We start from the raw sequence: 18491 nt of genomic DNA, 5'->3' as shown, positions 1-18491 counted from the left end.
CATGCATACTCACGCACAAACACATACACACGCACAAACACATGCACACGAACAAACAAATACACACGCATACGTTTGTACTCGCGTAAATACGAACAAACGCACTCAAGCATACACACACGTAAACGCATGTACACCTACACAACGCACACACATAAATTTGTACCGACGAGCACACGCATACACACACAACCACACACACACGTATACACACATGTATATACGCACACACGCACACGCGTACACACACACACACACACACACACACACGAACACACACTCACACGCATACACACACAGACACACACACAACATTCCCATAACTTTCACACTAGTTCGCACACGTACACACATCAACACACGTACACACAATAAACACATACACAAACACATGCACACGCACATGCACACGCACAAACACATGCACACGTACAAACACATGCACACGCACAAATACATGCACACGCACAAACACATACACACGCACAAACACATGCGTCATGCACACGCACATACACACGCACAAACACATGCACACACACACAAACACATGCACACGCGCAAACACATGCACACGCACAAACACATACACACGCACAAACACATGCCTCATGCACACGCACAAAAACATACACACGCACAAACACATGCACACGCACAAACATATGCACACGCACAAACACATACACACGCACAAACACATGCGTCATGCACACGCACAAAAACATACACACGCACAAACACATGCACACGCACAAACATATGCACACGCACAAACACATACACACGCACAAACACATGCGTCATGCACACGCACAAACACATGCATACTCACGCACAAACACATACACACGCACAAACACATGCACACGAACAAACAAATACACACGCATACGTTTGTACTCGCGTAAATACGAACAAACGCACTCAAGCATACACACACGTAAACGCATGTACACCTACACAACGCACACACATAAATTCGTACCGACGAGCACACGCATACACACACAACCACACACACACGTATACACACATGTATATACGCACACACGCACACGCGTACACACACACACACACACACACACACACACGAACACACACTCACACGCATACACACACAGACACACACACAACATTCCCATAACTTTCACACTAGTTCGCACACGTACACACACGTACACACATCAACACACGTACACACACGTACATAACGTTCACACACGAGCACCCACGTACATAACGTTCACATACGAGCACCCACGTACACGTGCATGCCTGTATGTGTTTGTGGGTGGGTGCAAACATATTAACAAAGGAGTTGTACTTGGGTGTGTTTTTCTTAATTTGGTATACCTAGTATAATGCTCAGGTGAGTAAATGGCCATAGTTACTGCAGGTGTATGTTGTTTATACAGCTACACCTTTACGTGACAAAAAGTTAGCGTTTTGAGCTTTTCCGTAGCAAGCTCAAACAATATATATAAGCTTAATTTAAAAAAAACAAAACAAAAACAACAACAACAACATCTTACAAATGATCAAAACGAAAACGTTCCCTTATTGTCACTCGAAGCACATGACCTCTGAGTGAGAGGCGGACACTTGAAGCCCTTGACCTCTGAGTGAGAGGCGTCAACCTGCATGTACCCCACCAGACATTTCCAATCCTTATTGTTTTATTTTCCGTAACCGGTGCAGATATGCAAAGTGAGCCGGCAGATTCCGGGGGACGGGGAAGATAACGACTGTGACGGACTGGTAGACGAGGAAACACGCTCCATTACCTTGGCACTCGGTAAATAATTACCTAAGGAAATCACCAATAGATTTCCAATGCAATAGAAGTCATTACCACAATAACGCCATGCCAAATATATTTCGTGTTTAGAGTATTTTGCCTGGAATATTTCCCCCCAACGATACCGTAAATGCACAACCTTTTCGAAAGTCGTAAAAATAGATGAAAATTATATACTTTTAGAATTTAAATAATAAATTGCTAAACCACAGTTAAAATATTGAATATAACGTAAATTGTTCATGGCTATCCATCATAGTATATGATAATTTATTTACTTTGAATACATATTCATACGGTTGAGTTCTACCGTATTATGTTTTGTTTACTCAGATCTTGACATCGACGGTGCCATTCAGGAAGATTGCCATGGAAACGGTAATGGTTATAAGTGATAACATACCGTGCCATTTGTGCATTTTTTTAAATATTAACATGTTAATAGAATTGTATTCAAACCATGCTGAACTCATTATAATATGATATACCGACAATGATATGCCTTGCTTTAGTTTCAGATGCAAATACCACCACAAAGACATTAACCTGCACAGATACAACTTTTAACAGTGCCAATGTAACGGTCAACTCTAGCGACATTTTGGTAAAGAACGTCACAGCCGTGGAACCCGATGTTCCACCGCCTAGCAGCCACCCTAACCAACCGAATATCACCATTTACCAAAGTGTGCTGACAATACGGAACAGGGGCACTGTGAACGGTAATAGATGGTTCAGTATTAACATTATAGAGATTCAGTGTATGCCATTCCAAAGTAGATTACGCGTATTTAAGGTAAGCCATCCATCATTAATACATAATACACAAAGTTGCTACTGGCAAAGTTTCATTTTAATTTTGAGTTTGATTTTATTTTTTTCAGTGAGAGATTTTTTTAAATATTGTATAATAAATTTATATATATATAGTTTCATAGTTTATTTCAAATGCATAAAGGCCATAGGCCCATGAGCATACAATAATTATGAATATATACACATATCATGACAATTCATAGATCAGTGGTCAAATACATTTTTATAGAAACATTTTTTTTACAATAACTAACACTATATAATTATATTATTTAAACTATAATATATATAATACTATAATATTATCACAGTGATGAGACAGTGGTTGCTATATAGATATAAACTTATTACTTATGTTAACTACAAACAAACGTATTTCTTAATTCAAAAGCTTTATGTACATACATCGATAATTTTCTACAGGTAGTTTTCCTATCACTGGCAATAAGTTCAACAAATTTCAGTACATTTGGTCTTTTCCAATAATATTTACTGATGTATTGTTTTCTTAAATCATTATACAATGTATATTCTAAAAAGAAATGAAACTCATCCTCGAGAATATTACAAACTTGACATTTTCGTTCATTAACAGGTATAGATTCAGGTTTATGCCATCTACTGGCCTCGATTTCTAGTCTATGTGATGGAAGTCTTAACCTCGTAAGGGCTTTCCGAAATTTTACAATATTTACATCACACAAGTAAGATTGTAACTTAAAATCTGCAAACAGCACATATGATTTTGCTCTGGATGAGTTATTAATTTCTGCAAACCAGTTTTGTACATAAACATCTTGCAGTCTCTGCTTTAATTCATATATAAATTTATCACCATCACCAACAGTTTGAAATAGCCAAACTCATTAGATCCTTATGTTTGTAAAATATCTCTAACACTCTTTGCCCATGATTTATAATTAGGTATTCTCTCTAAGTCTCTATACAATATTTTATAAACTACTCTTACATATTTGATATCATCACAATTCAAACATTTTAACCATTACTTGATAACGCTTACAACTCGTTTAGTGACTAATGGTGTTCTTCCAAGTTCTCCATAAACAAAATTGTTCTGTGTTTGAGTTCTTACACCTAGAATCTCTTTACAAAATTTGAAATGAACTCGTTCTATCTTTACACTACCATTTAACCCCCAGACTTCACAGCCATAATTTAACACTGGGTATATAAGTTTATCAAATAATGACAAATAGTGGGTTATTGATATACCAGTAAACTTAATAAGATCTGAATTAAGCTTATATACAGCCTTCATAGCTTGTCCTGACAAGGTTTAAAAAGTTGTACTGAATGAACCACCAGGTGTAAATACAATTCCTAGATAAGTTAACTTTTTTACAATTTCTAGTTCTCGTCCTTGGTACATAAATTTAATATTTCTTCTAACATTGCAACCTTTTTTAAATATCATCACCTCTGTTTTATTTATAGTAACACTGTTACAATACTCGTTTAGCAGTACTAATCCATTTTGTAACCCACTTTCAGATTCTGACAATATCATCAACATATAGCAGCAGGAACATTTTTAATATATCTAAATCAACCCCTTCAAAACCATGAAACATAAAGTGTTCTTCTATATCATTTAGATACATACAAAATAAAAAAAATATGTGATAATGATTCACCCTGTCTAACACCGAGCACACAAGGAATGTCATCACTTAATTCATTTTTATATCTGACCCTTGCATTTTCATACATTGACTTAACTATATCTAATATTTTCCCTCTAACACGAAGCTTTATGAGTTTAAACCACATGTTATGCCTCACTTTATAATCAAACGCCTTGGTAAAGTCAATAAAGGCTGCAAATAATTTTCTTTTATTGTTTAACAAATGCTCAATGATACCATGCAACACAAATATATTGTCTACAGTTCCCATCTGTTTTCTGAAGCCAGATTGTGCGTCTATATGAACATGATATGTTTCAGACCAAGAACTTAATCTACCATTTTTTTAAACAATTTCCCAATTGTATTTAACAAGGTAATTCCTCTATAATTATTTACATTTTCTACATCACCCTTTTTATGCAACGGAGCTATAAATCCTTTAGACCAGTTTTCCGGAAAGTAATTCATATCAAATAATGTTTTAAAAAAGAGTACATAAACATGACAAAAACTGTTCAGACTCAATACCATATTTCAAAAATTCAAATATATATATATATATATATAAAGTTAGTAAAATTACTATATAATACTTGTAAAATTTTGATAATTACCTTTTAGTATATAGTCATACCAGTATTGTCGTTATGGTTATGTTCAATAATGTAATCCATGCAAATATAATGTATTGTTTGAGATAAATTAACCTCAGCAATAATCTCGATGTTAATTTCTAAAATGCAAGAACAAGTCTTTGCATTCAATAACAACTAGGGCATTCTAATAATGGCTAGCTTACCTAAAAGCACATAGGTATACTAGGGTATTCTAATGATTGATGGTTTACCTAACACAACTACTTGGGTAATCTAATGATGCATGGTTTCCCTCAAACAACTACTAGGGTTTACCTAAAACAACTACTAGGTTTTTCAATTGATGGATGGCTTGCCTAAACCAACTACCAAGGTATTCTAATGATTGATGGTTTACCTAACACAACTACTTGGGTATTCTAATGATGCATGGTTTCCCTCAAACAACTACTAGGTTTTTCAATTGATGGATGGCTTGCCTAAAACAACTATAAGGGCATTCTTATGATGGCTGGCTTACCTTAAAGAGATACTACGACATTCTAATATTGGATGACTTACCAAACTCAACTACTAAGGCATTCTAATGACGGCTAGCTTACCTTAAAAAATTACTAAGGCATTCTAATGATGCCTGGCTTATCTAAAACATAACTAGGGCATTCTTATCATGGGTTACTTACCTGAAACATTCCTATGGCATTCTAAGGATGGCTGGCTTACCTGAAACATAACTAGGGCATTCTTATGATGGGTAACATACCTGAATCTTAACTAGGGCATTCTTATGATGGGTTAAATACCTTAAACATTACTTGGGCATTCTAAGGATGGCTGGCTTACCTGAAACATAACTAGGGCATTCTTATGATGGGTAACATACCTTAAACATTACTTGGGCATTGAAAGGATGGCTGGCTTACCTAAAACATAACTAGAGCATTCTTATGATGGGCTACATACGTTAAACATTACTTGGGCATTCTAAGGATGGCTGGCTTACCTGAAACATAACTAGGACATTCTTATGATGGGTTACATACCTTAAACATTACTATGGCATTCTAAGGATAGCTGGCTTACCTGAAACATAACTAGGGCATTCTTATGATGGGTAACATACCTTAAACATTACTTGGGCATTCTAAGGATGGCTGGCTTACCTAAAACATAACTAGGGCATTCTAAGGATGGCTGGCTTACCTAAAACATAACTAGGGCATTCTAAGGATGGCTGGCTTACCTAAAACATAACTAGGGCATTCTTATGATGGGTTACATACCTTAAACATTACTTGGGCATTCTAAGGATGGCTGGCTTACCTGAAACATAACTAGGGCATTCTTATGATTGGTTACATTCCTTAAATATTACTTGGGCATTCTAAGGATGGCTGGCTTACCTGAAACATAACTAGGGCATTCTTATGATGGGTAACATACCTTAAACATTACTTGGGCATTCTAAGGATGGCTGGCTTACCTAAAACAGAACTAGGGCATTCTTATGATGGGTAACATACCTTAAACATTGCTTGGGCATTCCAAGGGTGGCTGGTTTATCTAAAACAGAACTAGGGCATTCTTATGATGGGTAACATACCTTAAACATTACTATGGCATTCTAAGGATGGCTGGCTTACCTGAAACAGAACTAGGGCATTCTTATGATGGGTTACATTCCTTAAACATTACTTGGGCATTCTAAGGATGGCTGGCTTACCTGAAACATAACTAGGGCATTCTTATGATGGGTAACATACCTTAAACATTACTTGGGCATTCTAAGGATGGCTGGCTTACCTAAAACAGAACTAGGGCATTCTTATGATGGGTTACATACCTTAAACATTGCTTGGGCATTCTAAGGATGGCTGGCTTATCTAAAACAGAACTAGGGCATTCTTATGGTGGGTAACATACCTTAAACATTACTATGGCATTCTAAGGATGGCTGGCTTACCTGGAGCATAACTAGGGCATTCTTATGATGGGTTACATTCCTTAAACATTGCTTGGGCATTCTAAGGATGGCTGGCTTACCTGAAACATAACTAGGGCATTCTTATGATGGGTAATATACCTTAAACATTATTTGGGCATTCTATGGATGGCTGGCTTACCTGAAACATAACTAGGGCATTCTTATGATGGGTAACATACCTTAAACATTACTTGGGCATTCTAAGGATGGCTGGCTTACCTGAAACATAACTATGGCATTCTTATCATGGGTAACATACCTTAAACATTACTTGGGCATTCTAAGGATGGCTGGCTTACCTGAAACATATCTAGGGCATTCTTATGATGGGTTACATACCTTAAATATAGCTTGGGCATTCTAAGGATGGCTGGCTTACCTGAAACATAACTAGGGCATTCTTATGATGGGTAACATACCTTAAACATTGCTTGGGCATTCTAAGGATGGCTGGCTTACCTTAAACATAACTAGGGCATTCGTATGATGGGTAACATACCTTAAACATTACTTGGGCATTCTAAGGATGGCTGGCTTACCTGAAACAATTACAGACCTTTCTTGTCTCTAGCTAGATAACATAAAACGATTTTGCATTCAGAGGACTATTGAGAGGAATATATATAGTGTAATATTTGTTCTTGTGTGGTTTTTCTCTTTATCACGTGATCAGTCATGTGTCGTGGGTAACACACATAGTGGGTATTATTGCAACTGTGAGTTTTCCTGTTTTTAAGTTAATTGCATTTTAATTGATATATCTTAAAGTTTAATACAAAATACAAAATACAAACCTTGAAATACTAATCTTATCAATTGTGGTGTTACGAATTCACGAACATGATGGTAATGGTGACTAGTATTGTTAGCTTTTACATGTCGAGGGGTGAATGCGAAATGTTCTTCGTGGCATAAAATAAAGAAGAAGATAGAACCTTTCCGCTTTCACCAGCCCTCGATGTGAAAACTGACGTAACATATTCTGTGTACTCTTATCTTTAATAACGCAATTCCTCATATGTCTTTGAAGAGACGTGTTTGATAAGCTGCATGTGTCCGTGCAGTTGGCTGGAGCCCCCAAAAGACAACCCCGCGCAGATAGCTGCCAAGGTGAAGGCCCTCCAGGACAAACTCCGCGTCGACAAGAAGGGCCTCAGTGCCACGGTAGGTTCATCATTCTTTTGTTTATAGTGTGTGCGTTAAGTCTAGAGTTCATTCTTTCTGAATAATGAAAGGGGGCGTGGGCAGTGTTGTGCTGTCAATGGCCGTTGTTATACTCTTTATCGTGTTTGTACTTCTGCCGCAATTTGCCTTTTGTCATACTCTGTGTAATTTTCGTACTTCTAATGAAAGATGGCCGCTGTCATACTCTGTATGGTGTTTGTACTGTTGATGCAAGATGACCGCTGTTATACTCTGTATGGTGTTTGTACTGTTGATGCAATATGGCCGCTGTTATACTCTGTATGGTGTTTGTTCTGTTGATGCAATATGGCCGCTGTTATGCTCTGTATGGTGTTTGTACTGTTGATGCAAGATAACCGCTGTTATGCTCTGTATGGTGTATGTACTGTTGATGCAATCTGGCCGCTGTTATACTCTGTATGGTGTTTGTTCTGTTGATGCAATATGGCCGCTGTTATGCTCTGTATGGTGTTTGTACTGTTGATGCAAGATAACCGCTGTTATACTCTGTATGATGTTTGCACTGTTGATGCAATATGGCCGCTGTTATACTCTGTATGGTGTTTGTACTGTTGATGCAAGATGGCCGCTGTTATACTCTGTATGGTGTTTGTACTGTTGATGCAAGATAACCGCTGTTATACTCTGTATGGTGCTTGTACTGTTGATGCAAGATGACCGCTGTTATACTCTGTATGGTGTTTGTACTGTTGATGCAAGATAACCGCTGTTATACTCTGTATGGTGTATGTACTGTTGATGCAATCTGGCCGCTGTTATACTCTGTATGGTGTTTGTTCTGTTGATGCAATATGGCCGCTGTTATGCTCTGTATGGTGTTTGTACTGTTGATGCAAGATGACCGCTGTTATACTCTGTACGGTGTTTGTACTGTTGATGCAAGATGGCCGCTGTTATACTCTGATGGTGTTTATTCTGTTGATGCAAGATGGCCGCTGTTATGCTCTGTATGGTGTTTGTACTGTTGATGCAAGATAACCGCTGTTATGCTCTGTATGGTGTATGTACTGTTGATGCAATATGGCCGCTGTTATAATCTGTATGGTGTATATACTGTTGATGCAAGATGACCGCTGTTATACTCTGTATGGTGTTTGTACTGTTGATACAATATAATCACTGTTATGCTCTGTATGGTGTTTGTGCTGTTGATGCAAGATAACCGCTGATATACTCTGTATGGTGTTTGTACTGTTGATGCAAGATGGGCACTGATATACTCTGTATGGTGTTTGTACTGTTGATGCAAGATAACCGCTGTTATGCTCTGTATGGTGTTTGTGCTGTTGATGCAAGATAACCGCTGATATACTCTGTATGGTGTTTGTACTGTTGATGCAAGATAACCGCTGATATACTCTGTATGGTGTTTGTACTGTTGATGCAAGATAACCGCTGTTATACCCTGTATGATGTTTGTACTGTTGATGCAAGATAACCGCTGTTGTGCTCTGTATGGTGTTTGTACTGTTGATGCAAGATGACCGCTGTTATATTCTGTATAGTGTATATACTGTTGATGCAAAATGACCGCTGTTATAATCTGTATAGTGTATATACTGTTGATGCAAGATGACCGCTGTTATAATCTGTATAGTGTATATACTGTTGATGCAAGATGACCGCTGTTATACTCTGTATGGTGCTTGTACTGTTGATGCAAGATGGCCGCTGTTATACTCTGTATGGTGTTTGTACTGTTGATGCAAGATGACCGCTGTTATACTCTGTACGGTGTTTGTACTGTTGATGCAAGATGACCGCTGTTATACTCTGTATGGTGCTTGTACTGTTGATGCAAGATGACCGCTGTTATACTCTGTATGGTGTTTGTACTGTTGATGCAAGATGGCCGCTGTTATACTCTGTACGGTGTTTGTACTGTTGATGCAAGATGACCGCTGTTATACTCTGTATGGTGTATATACTGTTGATGCAAGATGACCGCTGTTATAATCTGTATAGTGTATATACTGTTGATGCAAGATGACCGCTGTTATGCTCTGTATGGTGTTTGTACTGTTGATGCAAGATGACCGCTGTTATACTCTGTATGGTGTATATACTGTTGATGCAAGATGACCGCTGTTATAATCTGTATAGTGTATATACTGTTGATGCAAGATGACCGCTGTTATACTCTGTATGGTGTTTGTACTGTTGATGCAAGATCACCGCTGTTATACTCTGTATAGTGTATATACTGTTGATGCAAGAGGACCGCTGTTATAATCTGTATAGTGTATATACTGTTGATGCAAGATGACCGCTGTTATACTCTGTATGGTGTTTGTACTGTTGATGCAAGATGACCGCTGTTATACTCTGTATGGTGTTTGTACTGTTGATGCAATATGACCGCTGATATACTCTGTATGGTGTTTGTACTGTTGATGCAAGATGACCGCTGTTACACTCTGTATGGTGTTTGTACTGTTGATGCAAGATGACCGCTGTTATACTCTGTATGGTGTTTGTGCTGTTGATGCAAGATGACCGCTGTTATACTCTGTATGGTGTTTGTACTGTTGATGCAAGATGACCGCTGTTATACTCTGTATGGTGTTTGTACTGTTGATGCAAGATGACCGCTGTTATGCTCTGTATGGTGTTTGTACTGTTGATGCAAGATGACCGCTGTTATACTCTGTATGGTGTTTGTACTGTTGATGCAAGATGACCGCTGTTATACTCTGTATGGTGTTTGTACTGTTGATGCAAGATGACCGCTGTTATACTCTGTATGGTGTTTGTACTGTTGATGCAAGATGACCGCTGTTATACTCTGTATGGTGTTTGTACTGTTGATGCAAGATGACCGCTGATATACTCTGTATGGTGTTTGTACTGTTGATGCAAGATGACCGCTGTTATACTCTGTATGGTGTTTGTACTGTTGATGCAAGATGACCGCTGTTATACTCTGTATGGTGTTTGTACTGTTGATGCAAGATGACCGCTGTTATGCTATGTATGGTGTTTGTGCTGTTGATGCAAGATAACCGCTGATATACTCTGTATGGTGCTTGTACTGTTGATGCAAGATGGCCGCTGTTATACTCTGTATAGTGTATATACTGTTGATGCAAGATGGCCGCTGTTATAATCTGTATAGTGTATATACTGTTGATGCAAGATGACCGCTGTTATAATCTGTATAGTGTATATGCTGTTGATGCAAGATGGCCGCTATTATGCTCTGTGTGGTGTTTGTACTGTTGATGCAAGATGACCGCTGTTATACTCTGTATGGTGTATATACTGTTGATGCAAGATGACCGCTGTTATAATCTGTATAGTGTATATACTGTTGATGCAAGATGACCGCTGTTATAATCTGTATAGTGTATATACTGTTGATGCAAGATGGCCGCTGCTATGCTCTGTATGGCGTTTGTACTGTTGATGCAAGATGACCGCTGTTATTCTCTGTATGGTGTATATACTGTTGATGCAAGATGACCGCTGTTATAATCTGTATAGTGTATATACTGTTGATGCAAGATGGCCGCTGTTATACTCTGTATGGTGTTTGTACTGTTGATGCAAGATGACCGCTGTTATACTCTGTATGGTGTTTGTGCTGTTGATGCAATATGACCGCTGATATACTCTGTATGGTGTTTGTGCTGTTGATGCAAGATGACCGCTGTTATACTCTGTATGGTGCTTGTACTGTTGATGCAAGCTGGCCGCTGTTATACTCTGTATGGTGTTTGTACTGTATGATGCAAGATGGCCGCTGTTATGCTCTGTATGGTGTTTGTACTGTTGATGCAAGATGACCGCTGTTATACTCTGTATGACGGTTTTACTGTTGATGCAATATGGCCGCTGTTATGCTCTGTATGGTGTTTGTGCTGTTGATGCAAGATGACCGCTGTTATACTCTGTACGGTGTTTGTACTGTTGATGCAAGATGGCCGCTGTTAATCTCTGTATGGTGTTTGTACTGTTGATGCAAGATGACCGCTGTTATGCTCTGTATGGTGTTTGTACTGTTGATGCAAGATGACCGCTGTTATACTCTGTATGGTGTTTGTACTGTTGATGCAATATGACCGCTGATATACTCTGTATGGTGTTTGTACTGTTGATGCAAGATGACCGCTGTTATACTCTGTATGGTGTTTGTACTGTTGATGCAAGATGACCGCTGTTATACTCTGTATGACGGTTTTACTGTTGATGCAATATGGCCGCTGTTATGCTCTGTATGGTGTTTGTACTGTTGATGCAAGATGACCGCTGTTATACTCTGTATGGTGTTTGTACTGTTGATGCAATATGGCCGCTGTTATACTCTGTATGGTGTTTGTACTGTTGATGCAAGATGGGCACTGATATACTCTGTATGGTGTTTGTACTGTTGATGCAAGATGACCGCTGTTACACTCTGTATGGTGTTTGTACTGTTGATGCAATATGGCCGCTGTTATACTCTGTATTGTGTTTGTACTGTTGAGGCAAGATGGGCACTGATATACTCTGTATGGTGTTTGTACTGTTGATGCAAGATGACCGCTGTTATACTCTGTATGGTGTTTGTACTGTTGAGGCAAGATGGGCACTGATATACTCTGTATGGTGTTTGTACTGTTGAGGCAAGATGACCGCTGTTATACTCTGTATGGTGTTTGTACTGTTGATGCAAGATGGCCGCTGTTATACTCTGTATGGTGTTTGTACTGTTGATGCAAGATGACCGCTGTTATACTCTGTATGGTGTTTGTACTGTTGATGCAAGATGACCGCTGTTATGCTATGTATGGTGTTTGTACTGTTGAGGCAAGATGGGCACTGATATACTCTGTATGGTGTTTGTACTGTTGATGCAAGATGACCGCTGTTATACTCTGTATGACGGTTGTACTGTTGATGTAATCTGGCTGCTGTTATACTCTGTATGGTGTTTGTACTTCTGATGCAAGATGGCCGCTGTTATACTCTGTATGGTGTTTGTACTGTTGATGCAAGATGGCCGCTGTTATATTCTGTATAGTGTATATACTGTTGATGCAAGATGGCTGCTGTTATTCTCTGTATGGTGTTTGTACTGTTGATGCAAGATGGCCGCTGTTATATTCTGTATAGTGTATATACTGTTGATGCAAGATGGCTGCTGTTATACTCTGTATGGTGTTTGTACTGTTGATGCAGTATGGCCGCTGTCATACTCTGTGTATGTACTTATATATTTTATTAAAAATCGCGTTGATGATATTGATGTACTTTATATTTTCTAAAAAACGATTACTCGATAAAAAATTTTTTTTTCTTTTTCCGAATCTTGATTGGTTTTCAATCCACATAATCTACTAAATATAAGAAAATGTGATTTAAAAATATGATGACATGTATGATTTTTAATAACATTTTATTTTATGATGTTAAATGAGTTGATATTGAGATTTGACTTAAGTAATTTGTGATATTTGGTCCGGGTCCCAATGTCACAAAAAATACGATATTCAAAATTCGATCTCAGTCTCAACTCATTTTACCACATAAAAGCAAAGTATGATACAAATTCTTGTATGATATTTTACTTTTTTTAAAAGCAAATTTTTCTCATATAATATGTTTATGAAAACCTTTTGTCAATAATTCAAGGAACACATATTCAATAGCAAAAGTACTTGAGTAATTTTTAAAAACATTGAGTTGTACTCAATTACACTTTAAGATGTAGAACGTGTTTTCTTTTGAATCCTGACCAACGTTTTTAAACAACATCGTATATGAACTAATGTGCTTTTTAAAGAAGTAACACATAAAAGATGTTTAATAACTTTTGATGTATAGTGCCTTTGTGGCCTGTTCCCGACTCTGCAGTACCAGGGGCAGGGTATGTTCATGGTGGCCTGTTCCCGGCTGTGCAGTACCAGGGGCAGGGTATGTTCATGGTGGCCTTTTCCCGACTGTGCAGTACCAGGGGCAGGGTATGTTCATGGTGGCCTTTTCCCGACTGTGCAGTACCAGGGGCAGGGTATGTTCATGGTGGCCTGTTCCCGGCTCTATTGACCATGGGCAGGGGATTGTCATACTGGACTGTTCCCGGCTGTGTAGTTCCAGGGATAGGGGATGCCCATGGTGGCCTGTTCCCGGCTGTGTAGTACCAGGGGCAGGGGATGTTCATGGTGGCCTGTTCGCGGCTGTGTTGACCATGGGCAGGGTCTGTTCCAGGCTGTGTAGTACGAGGGGCAGGTGATGCTCATGGTGACCTGTTCCCGGCTGTGTAGTACCAGGGGTAGGGGATGCCCATGGTAGTCTGTTCCCGGCTGTGTAGTACCAGGGGCAGGGGATGTTCATGGTGGCCTGTTCCCGGCTGTGTTGACCATGGGCAGAGTCTGTTCCAGGCTCTGTAGTACGAGGGGCAGGTGATGCTCATGGTGGCCTGTTCCCGGCTGTGTAGTACCAGGGGTAGGGGATGCCCATGGTAGTCTGTTCCCGGCTGTGTAGTACCAGGGGCAGGGGATGCTCATGCTGGACTGTTCCTGGCTGTGTAGTACCAGGGGCAGGGGATGCTCATGATTGCCTGTTCCCGGCTGTGTTGACCACGGGCAGGAGTTGTTCATGGTTGCCTTTTTTTTGATCGCTGACTCATTTGTTTTACTAATATCACTACAATACACTCATATAACTTGTACCGCACACTGTACACTAGTTAAATACCTAATTCAAGTATGTAACGTCTCCTATGGTACAACATGCTACACAACACTTCCATTACATTTTTTACAGTTACGTAAACTGCATAGTGCGCCGGACGGAAGGAGGTCCGCCACCGCCATTGGTGCAGTCGGCATCGGCTTCATCGTCGCAGCCATTGGTTGTCTTTTCCTGCTTGACCTACCCAATATTTTCCGCGACCTGCGGAGGCTGAGGGAAAACGTAGCCCACCTGTTTCCATTCTAGATGCTGTAACTAGAAGAGGACAAGCGTAATTAAACATTGCGTTAATACAGCTGCACTTGTGATTTATATATAGATTGAAATGTATTTCATATACGATATTCACCACCTCCCGAAGCTGAAAAAATACCAGAGGATTTTGTTGTAACTTCTTTTTAAAGTTTGAAAATTATCAGATCATCAATACACACGTTCATTGACAGTTGGTTACTTGTTAAGACATAAGAAAGATGGACATATGCATTATCGACCTTCTAATGCAATAAAATAAAGGATGGATAAATGTATGAGCTAGCATAACGTGTTTTCATTGTCGTGTATGTGTATTTTGTTATATTTATTTTGTAGACGTTCATAGATATTTCATGTTCATACATCGAAGTGTTCGTATAACATCATCAACACACACGTGCATAACGAAATAATGTCGGAGATAAAGTTCAAGTAGTCGCTGATGAAGTACAAGTAGTCGGAGATGAAGTACAAGTAGTCAAAGATGAATAACAAGTTGTCATAGATTAAGTACAAGATTTCGGAGATGAAGTACAAGTAGTCGCAGATAAAATACAAATAGTCATGGATGAAGTACAAGTAGTCGGAGATAAAGTACAAGTAGTCAGAGATGAAGTACAAGTAGTGGCAAATGAAGTACAAGTAGTCAAAGATGGAGTACGAGTAGTCGGAGATAAAGTACAGGTAGTCAAATATAAAGTACGAGTAGTCGGAGATGAAGTACCAGTAGTCAGAGATGAAGTACAAGTAGTCGCAGATGAAGTACAAGTAGTCAAAGATGAAATACATGTATTCAATGATTAGGTACAAGTAGTCGCAGATGAAGTACAAGTAGTCAAAGATGAAGTACAAGTAGTCGCCGATGAAGTACAAGCAGTCGCAGATGAAGTACAAGTAGTCGCAGATGAAGTACAAGTAGTCGCAGATGAAGAACAAGTAGTCAGATGAAGTACAAGTAGTGTCAGATGAAGTACAAGTAGTCGCAGATGAAGTTCAAGTAGTCACAGATTAAGTACAAGTAGTAGGAGATGAAGTGCATGCACTTAAGAGATTAAGTACAAGTAGTGTCAGATGAAGAACAAGTAGTCGGAGATGAAGAACAAGTAGTCATAGATTAGGTTCAAGTAGTTGCAGATGAAGTACAAGTAGTCGCAGATGAAGTACAAGTAGTCGCAGATGAAGTACAAGTAGTCGTAAATGAAGTACAAGTAGTCAAAGATGAAGTACATGTATTCATAGATTAGGTACAAGTAGTCGCAAATGAAGTACAAGTAGTCAAAGATGAAGTACATGTAGTCATAGATTAGGTACAAGTAGTCAAAGATGAAGTACAAGTAGTTGCCGGTGAAATACAAGTAGTCGCAGATGAAGTACAACTAGTCAAAGATGAAGTACATGTTGTCATAGATTAGGTACAAGTGATCGCAGATGAAGTACAAGTAGTCAAAGATGAAGTACATGTAGTCATAAATTAGGTACAAGTAGTCGCAGGTGAAGTAAAAGTAGTCAAAGATGAAATACAAGTAGTCACAGATGAAGTACAAGTATTCTCAGATGAAGTACATGTAGTCATATATTAGGTACAAGTAGTCGCAAATGAAGTACAATAAATCAAAGATGAAGTAAATGTAGTCATAGATTAGGTACAAGAAGTCGCAGATGAAGTACAATTAGTCAAATATGAAGTACATGTAGTCATAGATTAGGTACAAGTAGTCGCTGATAAGTACAAGTAGTCAAAGATGAAGAACAAGTGATCGCAGATGAAGTACAAGTATTCTCAGATGAAGAACAAGCAGTCATAGATGAAGTGCGAGGAGCCAAAGATGAAGTACAAGAAGTCGGAGGTGAAGTACAAGTAGTCAAAGATAAAGTTCAAGTAGTCGGAGGTGAAGTACAAGTAGTCAAAGATGAAGTAAAAGTAGTCGGAGATGAAGCAAAAGTAGTCCGAGATGAAGAACAAGTAGTCGCAGATGAAGAACAAGTAGTTTGATATGAAGTTCAAGTCGTCAAAAATGAAGTACAAGTAATCGCAAATGAAGTACAAGTAGTGGCAGATGAAGAACAAGTATTGATACATGAGGGTCGTCGGTTTTGTTTTTTATATCATTTAATATTTACAAACAATATACAATACAGCACATTGCAAACATATTTAGAAATATCATCGAGACATTTATATAGAGTACATGTTCTTTGTATTATATAATACTTATCTTTTTAGTATTGGTATACGAGTGATATCAAATGCAAAAAAAATGTACAAAATTGTCTTTATTGATGAATACCAAAGCATTCTTTATTCTTGACTGACGTCTTCAATCTGATAGTATGGATAGAAATGATTGAAAGTGTTCGCACTTTAGCGCGATATACTTAGCGAGAACTCATGGTTGTGATGTTATCGATTAAGGAGATTATTGCGGGATTGGTGTCACTATCGGGGCAAGAACGCAGTTGGGCTGATTAAAGTGTGTAGAGTCCAAAGGACCACACTTGGATACCGAAAGACCGTCGAAATTGATTTAGTAGTTCGGATATGCTCAAGAATAATGAATGTTTAATAATAAAGAATAGTGACTGGTAAATACATGTAACGAGTGGCACGGACATGTCACCGTGACTGGTAAATATATGTAACGAGTGGCACAGACATGTCACCGTAACTGGTAAATACATGTAACGAGTGGCACGGACATGTCCCCGTAACTGGTAAATACATGTAACGAGCGGCACGGACATGTCCCCGTAACTGGTAAATACATGTAACGAGTGGCACAGACATGTCCCAGTGACTGGTAAATATATGTAACGAGTGGCACAGACATGTCCCCGTGACTGGTAAATATATGTAACGAGTGGCACGGACATGTCCCCGTAACTGGTAAATACATGTAACGAGTGGCACAGACATGTCCCCGTGACTGGTAAATATATGTAACGAGTGGCACAGACATGTCCCCGTGACTGGTAAATACGTGTAACGACTGACACAGACATGTCACCGTGACTGGTAAATACATGTAACGACTGGCACAAACATGTCGCCCTGACTGGTAAATATATGTAACGACTTGCACCGTGTCACCGTGACTGGTAAATACATGAAACGAATGGCACAGACATGTCGCCATGGCTAGTAAATATCTTCAGGCTGGCACAGACATGTCGCCGTGACTGGTAAATACATGTAACGACTGGCACAGACATGTCGCCGTGACTAGTAAATATATGTAACAGCTGGCACAGACATGTCAAAGTGACTTGTAAATATATGTAACGACTGGCACATCAGGTCGCCGTGACTGGTAAATATATGTAACGGCTGGCACAGAAATGTAACCGTGACTAGTAAATATATGTAACGGCTGGCACAGACATGTCACCGTGACTGGTAAATATATGTTACGGCTGGCACATACATGGTAACATATGTAACGGCTGGCACAGACATGTCGCCGTGACTGGTACATATATGTAACGGCTGGCACAGACATGTCACCGTGAAT

The 18491-nt window shown here is 39.0% G+C and overlaps 2 protein-coding genes across 2 annotated transcripts in view; one reads left to right on the top strand and one right to left on the bottom strand.

Annotated features, from left to right (window-relative positions):
- LOC128205352 (uncharacterized) overlaps nucleotides 1–17216 on the top strand; it is a 53761-nt gene extending 36545 nt beyond the window's left edge. The window contains exons 16-20 of the mRNA XM_052906926.1: nucleotides 1702–1798; nucleotides 2135–2179; nucleotides 2314–2523; nucleotides 7880–8013; nucleotides 14800–17216. Of these exons, the coding sequence (XP_052762886.1) occupies nucleotides 1702–1798; nucleotides 2135–2179; nucleotides 2314–2523; nucleotides 7880–8013; nucleotides 14800–14973 (660 nt within the window). The 3' untranslated portion in view covers nucleotides 14974–17216. The remainder of the gene's footprint in view (nucleotides 1–1701; nucleotides 1799–2134; nucleotides 2180–2313; nucleotides 2524–7879; nucleotides 8014–14799) is intronic.
- Nucleotides 16050–18436, bottom strand: LOC128205904 (uncharacterized). The gene is made up of 2 exons (XM_052907962.1): nucleotides 18392–18436; nucleotides 16050–16358 (listed from the first exon to the last, which is right to left on the bottom strand). The coding sequence occupies exons 1-2, from the start codon at nucleotides 18434–18436 to the stop codon at nucleotides 16050–16052; spliced, it is 354 nt and encodes a 117-aa protein (XP_052763922.1).
- Between the last annotated feature and the right edge of the window lie 55 nt (nucleotides 18437–18491).

Source organism: Mya arenaria, chromosome 10 (assembly GCF_026914265.1).
Source record: "Mya arenaria isolate MELC-2E11 chromosome 10, ASM2691426v1".
Classification (NCBI taxonomy): Eukaryota; Metazoa; Mollusca; class Bivalvia; order Myida; family Myidae; genus Mya; species Mya arenaria.
The sequence above is the reverse complement of the archived record's forward strand: the minus strand, read 5'-3'. Positions and strand labels throughout refer to the sequence as shown.

What these genes read in the sequence shown, in the direction of transcription:
- LOC128205904 (XM_052907962.1), bottom strand. Translation starts at nt 18,436, where the DNA reads ATGTCTGTGCCAGCCGTTACATATGTTACCATGTATGTGCCAGCC. An exon ending in TTACCATGTATGTGCCAGCC is followed by an intron (nt 16,359 to 18,391) that starts GTAACATATATT and finishes ATCTTTGACTAG; the next exon opens with TTGTACTTCATCTGCGACTA.